Below are 12,167 nucleotides of genomic sequence, written 5' to 3'. Positions count from 1 at the left end.
CTTGCCATGAGGATCAGATCATTGATGTCACGTATCCCGTTTTGGCCAGGAAACCGTATTTTACCCTATTACTGTCCCGTAAATCTCCCTTATTATACATATTTCAAAAGAATAACATTCCTCTGCCTCTCCAAACTGAACTCTGTCACTTGCCTTGTGCCTACTGCCACCTGCAGTAGCCTGGGTGGTAGCCATTGCGAGGTAAGCATCTGTCAAGTGTCCCATTTTGGCCTGGCCTTATTTTAACCCTCTTGGAGCTTGTTGGTGGAGCGCCTTGCAACGGGCACTGGAAAATCCTGGTTTCATGTTTTGTGGGCCGGATTGAAGGGCTAGATAGACCCAGTGTGGCCCACAGGCATTAGTTTGCCCATCCCGATTGATAATATTGTCCCAAATTTTGGACTACCTGCCTGTGTTGCGGGCATTTCTTTGTTCTCAAATTCATCTTCAGAGCAAAAGGATGTATATGCTGGTTGTAGAAAGGAAGTTCACTGTTCGATTCTCTGGAACACGGACTTAAAGCCATAGAGAGCAACTATGAGTGTCAATGTCTGTCAATACTGGCCATTTTGTGTATCCTGCTAAGGGCACATTCACACTTGGTCCTCTTGAAGTGAACTCTGGTGCACTTCCTGGCGGAAAAGTTGCTTCTTTTGTGCCGCTCCCCTGACACAGGTTTACCCCAATGCTTCTGTGAAAGTGTGTATGGGCCAGACTCATATTTGCTGCAGGGATAACCTCCGGAATACTGCCGCTGTTGAGAAACAGACATTTAACTAAAGCCATACTGTTGGGCCGCATTAGACGGGGAAACTCAATTGCTCTTTTATAGATCCAATACAAACCATCACTGTTATAACACACATGATAATAACACACACTTATGTACATATGGATATTATTTATTTTGTCAATGTTGCTTATTTTGTAAGTGGGCCTGTTGTATCTATATAAGAATAGAAGTATATATTTGACAAAGTCTGTGGTTAAGTTTCACTGAAGCCAGATGTGAAAATACAGTATTTCAAAGAGTCTATTGGTTATTCTGTTTGACAATAATCTGTGTTGTTTAGTGAAGCCATATGGTCGTAATTATAATGACATGCTTTTTCAAACGTGACCAAATATGTGTTGTCTAAATAAACCAGTGAGGAGACAATTATTGGTAAGATGTTGGGGAGAGGTTTGGAATTCATAAGCTACTTTCGGCATCTGTTAAATGTATTGGAATAATAAAAAAAAAAAGTGAATGAAAACCAAAAACCTGGATGTGTTCATTACAGTATCTTGATCAACAGAAAATTAAACGAGGGGGTGTTGTGCTATATCCAGTAGTTTCACTTCCTGATTCGAGTGCCAGGCATCGTATACTGTACAGATACATTTAACATTCATACAATATAATAATGTTAGCCGTGTCACAGCAGGAGGCCCAATGTGTAATGAAGATAGATAATTAAATCAGCCATAACTTTTCCAAAAATGAACATACAGTAGCTGTAATGTTTTATTATGTAGTGTATGTTACCGACTATATATGGTGCCACCTCTTAATAAGCTGTCACGGTTGTAAAAATTATCGAAATGATCCAGACTTCAAGAAAGAGGTCATTTCTGCTGCTGCTACTGCTGCCCAAGTAGTCCAATTTTCAGCCACTAGTAGACCACTTCAACAAATCATGAGACTACTACAGTAGGCTACTTGTCATGGCAGGCTTAGACCATCTTTATTCATTCATATCACACCAAAAAATCTCTGTAGAAGACTTGAGGGAGAGTAAAGTTTACATGCACAATATTGAAACAAAAGACATGCTCTCAGATCCTCCTCAGCTGAAGACTTGTGTAACATCCAGCAGCTGTATAGCCTATACGATATGAATAACAAAGGCGAGGGCTTTTAGTAAACAGCCATAACTCACCGGGAGAGTGTTTAGCGGCCTGGTATGTGGACTTGGCCTGAGTAAACATCGTCTGTTATTTACTACCCGCAGGGCCATGCTTAATGCAAAGCGCTGTCTCATGCTTTTGCACACAGTCCAAATGGACGTGCGAGTATAATATAAAGAGTTATACAGCTGCATTCAAGTGACGTGGCCAACACAAGAAAGTGCTCAGGCCGTGGAGGACTGAAAATGACTCCTTGGGAAATAAATGATAAATTAATAGTTAAAGTTGTCCTCAGTACTGGGTAATTTTAGGATTGCTGACCTTTTGGATCTCACTTAATCATCAATACATAAATGTGTTTTAATCATGTGCAAAAATTGAGAAAATAAAGAGTAGTTTTACCCAGTTCACAGTACAGAGAGGCACTCCAAACCTGTATAGTGAATGTGCATACAGAAAACAGGTAGAGCCCACCATGAGTACGTTCACCTGCACTTAAGTATCCTGGTTATTAATGGGGATTTTAAGTTTCCTGTTTTTGTCTGGTTGATTTGAACACAGAATCCTGGTTTCAGTTCCTGGTTGGTAGAAACCAGGATATTATCACTGGGATCTTCCGACAGTTTCCTGGTTACTCTGTAAACACATTCTTTTGAACAAATATGGCAGGAGCAAAAACGTTCCGACAGCCATTTTATCTGGTGCCCTGGCTTTTAAAACTGTGTATCTTCTAGATATTAACAAAACATTGTATTGGACTCTTGGATCAAACCAATTTTATTATTATTTATTTATTTATTTTCATTTCTCATGTCTGTCGCTGAAGCTGGGAATGAACTCTTCTGTTTTAAGTACTTAGTTGTTGTCCCTGCAAAAATTTCCGAAAAACCTATGCATTAGCAACACTGCTAAAAGTATTTAGCTCCTTACCATATTCGTCATTAGCTCCGCCCCTCTCTGGAGCCTAAATATCCAGGATACTGTAGTTGCTCAAGTAAACAGGGATATGAGTGTCCTGGTTTCTCCGACGCATGCGCATGTAAACATCATATCCAGAATACGGTCATAACCAGGATATGCCTAATAACCAGGTTACTCGAGCTCATGTAAACCCACTCCATGATGATTCTTTGTACCGACTAGTGCAGAATTTTGTTGTTCACCCCCGTGTCTTCTTTCACTCAAACTTTCTGCCCATGCGTGAACCTGGCTGGGCTCTTTATCCCCAAATATCCATTCCGAACACTGGCTACAGACGAGCATTTTAGTATTCAAAAATGCGTTAAATTGATCGTGAATTTTAAAAACCTTCAGACTCGGTTTTTTTCCTCAGTTCTACGCAACGCTTTAAGCTTTTTGGTGTACGGTTGAAGTAAAATCTTTATGGTACGTGTGGGATTTGCAGCGTCGAGGAGGGAGGAACTGTGAGTAGAAATGTAATTATGTTCCAAAAGTAGGACTTTGTTCATAGCTCAAAATATCAATGGACTGATTCTTTCTTTTGCCAGGCAATCTCTAATTAGCGCTGATTGGTCGTCTCTGCAGAAGCTGAAGCTGGTGGACTACGAGGCTGAGTACTGCTGCCCTCAAGTGGCGACCAGCGGGAACAGCAGCGCGTGAAACTTGAAATTCCAGTTAGTGGAAAGGTTAGAGTATAAGCTTCAGTGCATTTTAATTGCCAACTGATTGAGTGAGATAATGATTATTTCACGGAGGATACCTTTAACAGGATAGAAAAGAGTTATATTGATTGTTTTGAAGAAATCATCAAATTCATGAGGGATTTGGAGCCATTTCCAATTAATAAGATTTAACATTTGAATAATTCCCCTACGGGGACTAAAAAGTACACATTTACCCTTACAGTAAACCTCAATATTTTCATAAATCATTTATACACTGATAGTGAATGCTGAAACTTTATTTTTGCATTCTGCTTTGTATGTGTTTCAAAAAACTACAATATTGAGAACAGTGTTTGGGACCTACTGCGTGATATTATTAGAAGTAGAAGTGACTATACCACTGTACAAATATAGAGTGAATACTTAATCAAATGTTTGCCCTACTCATATTCATAATATCTATACTTACGTATGGTAAGATGGCATTGTGTTTAGCAGTCTCCCCTCTTGAGTGTGACAGTCCAAACTGTGTCCTTCTGTGTCTTGTTGGGTTCCCCTGGGAACTCAGGTCACCATTTTACCAACCTACAACATACCTATCTATATTTTTGCTGGGACCAGCTTTTGTTTTGTTGATATACCCCCAAAACACACACAAACAAAGATCTACCTCACTGCAGGCATGGTCCTCAGTAGGCAGTAGTAGTAAAGTGCAGTGGATGAATTGCATGCAGGCACAATTACCATTATGAGAACCTCTATTTCCCTCTCTGTTTGGGGATTTGTGCTCACACATGACTATATGCACAAGAAATAAACTATTTTGGATGGTGTAGACAGACCATAACCACAGCACTAACCACAAAGATGATCATTAATTAGTCCAAGTGCAGCAGGCGCAGTGAGCTATGACTGTTTTTCACGTTGCAACACTGTGGGTGGCAATTTTATTATGTTTCAATCCGCAGATTCAACATAATGTTTGGAAACTACATTATATCGCTGCTGTTTTGAATGGCCATTTTTATGACCATGGCTGATGGCGATAATATTATGGAGTCTTGCTTTGTCAGTTAATGCTAAATTAGGCAGCCAAGTGACCACAAAATGACAGGCAAGTGAACCAAAAGCTAATGTGCAGGTTTGCAAACAGCATTAGCATTTCAAGCCAAGGCCAATCAAAGCCAACTGGAACACTTTATAGTTAGAGAGAATAAAAGGGGTGTCAGGCAAAGCAAGAGTGTGCTAATTTATTTGACTAACTGCATCCAGCTGCTGGAGCAATAGAGCAAGCAGTATTGCCATTGTGTAGAAAGATATGTTTGTATTGAATGTACACAAATTATGAAGAGCAGCTTTTCTCTGCATTCAATTTACATTACTTCACAACCATATGTACTCGGTTTTTCCCAGACAATAATATGCTGTTAAATATCCTTTATAAACAACTGTCCCCACAGCCACACAAACCCCCCGTTCTCCCCAGAGGACTGTTGTATCTACAGTTAGGGACACCTCTGAACAGCTTTAGGGATATAAGAAATAACGATGATAGTTCCCAGAAGACACCAGTGATATTGAAAGTGAAATATGCACTCATGCCACATGGCAGAGTGGTTAGCACTTGGTACTCCAGACCAAGATCCAAATCTAAGATTTGGAGATCCTCTGCACTGTTCCCAATCGTTTGCTCAAAGGCAGTGGTTGAATTTTAATTCAAGGACCATTAAATTAACAAATAGATAGAACAATAGAACATACCATGAATTTAACTATGGTGCATTTACAAATTCTTGACCATTTAGTCTCATCATCACCCGGCTGAGAAAGGAGTGTCTATCTATGAAATAATCCATACGGCCAAACATTTTTCAAATATTGTTTCGACCTGTTTTTGCCTTTAAAATGCTTAATGTTAAAACACCTAGAACATCTAAGCCAATAATGTTATTTAATTATTATTGTAATCATGTAAGGAAATTTGGTATCAAATGTCTCAAAGTATTTGTGTGAATGACTCAGTCATACTCCTTCCAATAAAGCAGGTCCTGAAGAAGAGGTTTTTGGCTCCTGCAACAAACAGGGACAGGTCTGAGAACAAAAGACAATGATTTTGCAATAAACTGAGTTAATCTCTAATTAAATATAATATATAGAAAACTGAAATATCAATATCAATAGTCTCGCCCTTTAGGGTCAATTTGAAATACTGATGCCCATATACATTTTTTGGACGGTTCTGAAACAGAAGATCCTGAGGCACATTCATGTAAAATGTGGCACAATTACTGTATGTGTGTGTGGCTGTGTATTGCTAATAGAATCTGTGTTTTATGAAGTTTGCTAAACTTGCACACCACTGGTGTAGAAAAGCTGAGCAAGGCTGCTGAGAGCTGCTCTTTAAAACAAACAAATACATTTGCAAGCAACTAAACAATCTGGTACTCTTGAGGGGCTAAAATCAAAATAAGCAGTTAAACATATGCCTATTATTATCATGATCACGATTAACATTATCAACCAAGAATATCAATAGCATTGTTCAAAAGTGCATTTATTTACTTGGTTCTTTAGGCACCTCTGTTAACATCTTTGGTCACACAGTTAACAGGAAACAAAAGCAAGCATCGCAATACTGCAGCAGCCGAAAGATTAATGTGTCAAATTTACTGCCCAGCAGAAATTTTAAAATATTAAAGTATATAGTTTTGACTATTAAAAGTTTTCTCTCATGAGTTAACGTCATTGAAGAGTTAAGAATAAATAGTTGCTGGAATTAAGGTAATAAAAGTTTGGTAGTTTGTACAAGAAAATATTGCCACAGTTTAAGATGCTCAATTTGCTTCATTACGTTCATAGCGGACGCATAAATGGGTAAAATATATCACATAAAGGACAGGAATATAAAAACATGCAAATAGACAAGCGCCACATGAGACTAACACAAAAAGCTTTGGCAACATTTAGATGTCTTAAAAAAAAAAAAAGGAGAGGAAAATTGCTTTGTTTAACAGCCCTAGGCATAGTCAGTATACTGGATCCTTTCAAACATGCAGAAAGCTTTAAATGCCTTAACAACTTTATAAAAAAGACTGACTTAAAAAGTTGTACATAAAACCATTTTCAGACATCTGATTTCAAGTTAAGGTTAGCCCAATGAAAGCATCCTTCCCCACTTTCTGGTTTTCTGGTCTTCTGCTTGTCCCAACATACTCCAACACAACTTCTGTGGCCCTCCATCACCAACACTCAACTTTACCAGATGTCCCACTTCATTTAACACTCATAATCTGATCTGGCTGATCGCTTTGGCACAGGTACCGGGAACAGAATCCGTATTTAACACATTTAATGGTCTTCATAAAATAAATGAATCTGTTAAAGTAGTCTTTACACGCATGTTAAAGAGTTCTCCCAGCTCCGTACATGCATGCTAGTGCTTTTTCTCGAGGTAATTTGAAGGGACCCATCCTTTCCTTGGTCGGCCATTGTCCAGGACTTTGCAGTACCACCAACCGTTTGGATTCCTGTCCAGAACCTCCAAACTTGTGCCCTCAGGAAATCCCATGGTCTCCTCGTCGCCATGGTAGTCCGCAATAGACACATAAATATCTTTTAGATTATTGTGGATGATGTGCGGCTTTGGTTTAACTGTCGAAATTGGCAGCGCGTTTTTCGGAGCGCAGTGCCCCAAAGATTCTGAGCTGCCATTTCCTGACCTGTACCTGCTCGGAAGTGTGATGTTATTTGGAGTAATGTTCCGAGGTACGGTGCCAAATGAGGCGTTGCGGCGCACTGTAGGGCTAGCACGTGGGTGGTCCGTCGAATTCAGGGACTCGTTTCTTCTCAAGGAGCTAACAGGGCTCGGACCATCCATGATAGGGGCGGATATGAAGACCGACTGAGGTCTTACCACCTGCTGTTGCTTGGCGCTGTTTTGCTTCTTGGATGCGCCGAACAATCCCAACGGTTTCACAAACCCACCGGGAGGTTTAGACGGGATTGGTGGAGTAGCTTTCTTCAAGTTCTGGTTGATGTTGTTCAGAGCTTGGACTCTTTGCTCATTCTTCTCGAGACTGTTTGACTTACTCAGATTTTTGGTGGGAGTGCCATCTGATTCTGACCCAGCTATATCATCGTGTGGTCTAACTGGTTCCAGATAGTAAGTAGGAGCCCAGCCTTCAGTGTCGCCCCAACGGATGTACCACCAACCGCTTTCTTGTTTCTCCAGCACTTCGACTTCTACTCCTGCTGGGAAGCTAACTTCAGACTCCTGGACTTTCTCGTACGGATCTGTTGTGCGATATAGGGTACACCCGTCTAAATCCGAGTCGCCCCGGCTTCCTTTAGAGTAGTTGGACGACAGATCGGACGTGCTTTGGGAAGAGAAGGAATCCTCTGATGAGACCACAGAAGCCGTTTCGGAATCTTCCCCTTTGGATGTTTTGTTGCCATTTTTCAGTTGCCCAGTTGGACGCAGTTGTCTTCTCAAAGTACTGATGTCCATCTTTTCAGCGCTGGGGGATTTGGCCATTTGCGGTTTAGGCCTCACAACCGGTTTGAGTTTCGCAGACGCCTTTGTGGAAGGGGATAACTTTGTCTCCTCTTGGTCTCTCTTTGGTGTTGGCTCGGCAGATTTTGGGCTAGACGCATCTTCTGATTTGGCAAAGGAACTCCCATTTAAATCGATTTTGAGTTTGTTGCCTGCAGGTCTCCATCCTCCTGGTGAAGGAGTGTGGCTAGTTGCGGTCTTGCCTGAATCGGACAAAACACTTGTCTTGGAGGAGTTGGATTCTCTACTGCACTGTCGTTCTGGGGTCTCTCTAAAAGGCCAAAAGCCATCATTTTCATAGATGCACTCCTTTTCAGCTTCGGCCTCTTGGCTATCCTCAAATGACTCGCCCATCTTGAAGGAGGCGCTGTGGAGGGATGAAGCTGGGGAAGGTTTGGAAGACAATTGAGATCCTCTGTCTGAGGATATATCCTCCATTTTGGTATCTACCAAGGATCCTTCTCCCCTCAGAAACTCAAACTCCGACTCGAGGTCTAAATCTCCAATGGCAGGAACGTCGTACTCTGGTTCTTCATAGACAGGTCTGCTTGGGGAGACGGGGGACTCTGGAGGTTCGGACCCAGGACTGCTTGGAGGAGCAGTCTCCACTGAATCCTGCTTTTTGACAGGTGGAGCAGGAGGTGGGACTTTGGGGCGGCACAGTGTGCTTGTTCTGCGATTGAGGTTTGGCTTTTTGCGTTTGTCGATGTAGGAACAAGGGGCCCATCCTTCCTTTTCTCCAATATGCACATACCACCAGCCTCCAGAATTCTTTTCAACAACCTAAAAATAAAGTCTGTGTTAATGCGACTGAGAAGAGCATTTCATGCATTGATTAAGGACGGGTGTTACCTCTGCTTTCTGTCCTCCATTGAAGCTGATGCCGTCTGAAATACAGGACTGGAAATCTGCAATTGTGTAGTACTCAGCTTCAACTGTAGGGGCCTCTGGTGGGGAGGGCAGCTGGAATCCCTTAATATAAATGGAAAAGGCATTTATGCAAACAGTACTTTACATTATTGATGCAGTGGGTAAAAACTTTAGAACATAAAACTCATACCAGCGTAGCATCTCTTCGAGGGGGAGGTTTTTGCCTTAGAACAGGTGAACCTGGTCGAGGAGAAGTATTTTGTTTAAGTTCTTTATTTCAGTAGGTTCAAGCTTTAAGTTAAAGACATAAGTTATAAGTTATGAATGTATCACAAATTAAAGAATTAAATATTTTTTTCCAAGAACATACCGAAATGATCTCATATTTACCAGGCCCTCAGGTAAAGAATAAATAAAATAATAACAAACAGATGGAATGAGTTGTTCTTTAACGGTACACCTTATTGATAAAATTGTATTGTATTGTAAAATGCATTTGATTCGCACTCTGATTTTCCATTTTTACTGAAAAAGAAATAGTTAATCGTAACAAATATACAGTGTTTTTCAATCTGAAATGGCCACGCACAGCATTTTACATCAAGGTTCCACTCAACCATTCACGCTCACTTTTGAGCCTATGGGGCAAAGTGGCTTGTCCAAGGACAAAATCACATAATAGTATGCAATAGTCTAATATTCGCATTTTATATGTTTTGATTCTTTGCCTCCAAATTTCATTTTCTTTGGGAATCTGAATAAATGCAATGCAATGCCTGAATAAATGTAGGCACAGTATCAAAGGCCTAAATTTACTTGGAATTGAATCCAACAGTTATTGAGCATTTCTTTGATAAAAAAAAAAAAAGTTGTAATAACCAACCTATCTCCACCCGATGAGGAGCGATGCGGGCTACAGCTGGTGAAGCAGGCTCAGGTTTGGTCTTTGCCTCTTGTTGGCTGTTACTGGGGCTGGTCTCAGGACAGGGCATGGGGAGGCTGATCTCCTTCTTAGCCACCTGGGGGCTCTCCAGGACACCGTCGGTTTGGATGTCTTTCTCACTGGAGGCCTTCTTGTTGAGCAGGTTGCTAATCTCCATGATGTTCCCAATGATTTCCACCGGCCCTGTGACTGGTTTCTTACGTGGAGATAAGTCATCTTTCACTTTCTTCAGGTAAGATGCTGGAGCCCAACCTTCTTTATCCTGGTATCTGCAAATAATAATAGTCATAGAGTTAATTTAATACTGTGATAAGATTAGATGGGGGTTGAGAATCTAAAGAGTGTGATATTGTGAGAAGAACCACAGCATAGAGCTACATTTTATTGTCAAATGTATAAAATGATCTAATACAATTTTACAGGGGATACCTTTACTATATTTGTCAGCAAAAATGTAGCATTGAAGGCAAATCTGCATAGGAAGTGTCAGTTCAAAGCAACAAGACACAAAATTGTCCCAAAGTTGTTTAGAACTTACCTGATAAACCACCAGCCTTCCAGATTTTTCTGAATCACGTCCACTATGACCCCTTTCTCAAAAGCAATTTCATCCTTGCCCTGGCTGGAGTACGGCTGCACCGTGATGTACTTCTCTTCTGTCAAGAGTGCAAAAAAAAAAAAAAAGTAAAATTCTATACACCATATCTGATAAGATTTTATATTCATGCAAAAATGACATTAACAGGTGAATTTAATCCCAGATAAATGATGCGCTGAATTGGGTAATGGAAAAAAAAATTAACTGATTTGGGATAATATACACATTTTACATTTAGATTTATTGGTACTAATTTCATGGTGTATATTGGGAAGTGATATTGTATCTCATATGACTGTACAATGAGGGATTGTTCTTCCTGGCAGCAGCTGGGGCAGGAAATGTGCTGTCTATAAACGGCTCCTTGGTGAGCACTTTTGCATCAGTTTTGCCAGTAAAATTTTATGAAACCAAATGCACTTTATAACCGAGTAGATACATGTAATAAATAACCTGGCTGTATCGGATATGCTATATATTAAATAAAGACATGAAACTATAGATGGTCATGGATGTTGCAGATCACTTACAGGTCAGTATAAAGTATATTTGTTTTTAATATGCTGAGGTCATGCATTACTATGCTTGACATTTTAAAAAGGCTATGTTGTGCACAGTTTAATAATGCATTGCAGTACTGGGGAAGTGGGAAGAGCCAAAAGGGAGAGAGGATAAGAAGAAAGGATTTATGAAGTCAGCAAAAAACCTCAACAAAACTGGGTCTGAGCAAAAACATAAAAAATACATTTGAAATTTCTTCCTCTTTACTATTTTACACCAAATACAAAAAACACTTTTTATAGGATGGGATGTGTTGCACCATATTGCAGAGCATTGAGGTGTAGCTTTGATCTCAGATTAGTCCTCATATTTCAGTTCAGAAACCTAATAAATACTTTAAACATATTTTATTCAATTTGAATATTACATAATGGCCCTGCATAACAACTGAGCTGAAATCAGCACTTTTCTGAGTGTAAAATTCCACCTGGTCAGTGCAATCCAGGAATAACACTGTGCAGAAATATCTTAAAGGAACGGGACACTGTTTTTCCATACGGAGATATGTTCTTACCTGAGCTTAGACGAGTTGATGCGTACCTGTCTGGTTGTTAGCATTTAGCTTCCCCCAGCATATTCCTATGGACCCAAACGGGGGTGAGGTTAGAAGCAACCAAGCTCTTCCACGTTTTCCCTATTTAAATATGGTTACGTGGGTAGTTACATAATCCAAGTATAGTAACACAAAATTAAACATGTGTAAAAGTGAAGATATTACTGCGCGGACATCGAAGTGCACCTAAGGTGTTATTACACCTTACAATATAGTACCTCTTTTTATCCGCTTAGAAAATTAACATGTTTTATTTTGTGAAAATTAATAGACTTGGATCGTGTAAAGGCTCACGTAAACGTATTTAAATAGGGAAAACGTGGAAAAGTTTGGTCGCTTCTAACTTCGTCCCCGTTTGGCTTCATAGAAATAGGCTGGGAGAGGCTAAATGCTAGCAACATCTTTGGTCTTTTTGCGTGACTGAGCGCACGCACAAAGACCAGACAGTTTAAGTCTGTCGTCTAAGCTCAGGTAAGAACATTTATCAGCATGTAAAAACGGTGGCCTGTTCCTTTAAAGTAAATTAATAATTTAGTTATCTCATTTACACCATTGTACTGGCATGTGTGATTTCT

The 12,167-nt window shown here is 40.1% G+C and overlaps 1 protein-coding gene across 2 annotated transcripts in view; it reads right to left on the bottom strand.

Annotated features, from left to right (window-relative positions):
• Nucleotides 1–6,135: 6,135 nt before the first annotated feature.
• The window catches only part of LOC306965782 (SH3 and PX domain-containing protein 2A-like), an 85,789-nt gene continuing 79,757 nt past the window's right edge, over nucleotides 6,136–12,167 (bottom strand). For both annotated transcript variants that reach the window (XM_079560333.1, XM_079560334.1), the window contains 5 exons: nucleotides 10,419–10,536; nucleotides 9,821–10,149; nucleotides 9,128–9,177; nucleotides 8,920–9,039; nucleotides 6,136–8,850 (listed from right to left, as the gene is read on the bottom strand). In XM_079560333.1, the coding sequence (XP_079416459.1) occupies nucleotides 6,949–8,850; nucleotides 8,920–9,039; nucleotides 9,128–9,177; nucleotides 9,821–10,149; nucleotides 10,419–10,536 (2,519 nt within the window). In that variant the 3' untranslated portion in view covers nucleotides 6,136–6,948. The remainder of the gene's footprint in view (nucleotides 8,851–8,919; nucleotides 9,040–9,127; nucleotides 9,178–9,820; nucleotides 10,150–10,418; nucleotides 10,537–12,167) is intronic.

This window comes from Gobius niger, assembly GCF_951799975.1.
Source record: "Gobius niger genome assembly, chromosome: 7".
NCBI lineage: Eukaryota > Metazoa > Chordata > Actinopteri > Gobiiformes > Gobiidae > Gobius > Gobius niger.
This window is presented reverse-complemented; position numbering and strand designations above follow the sequence as displayed.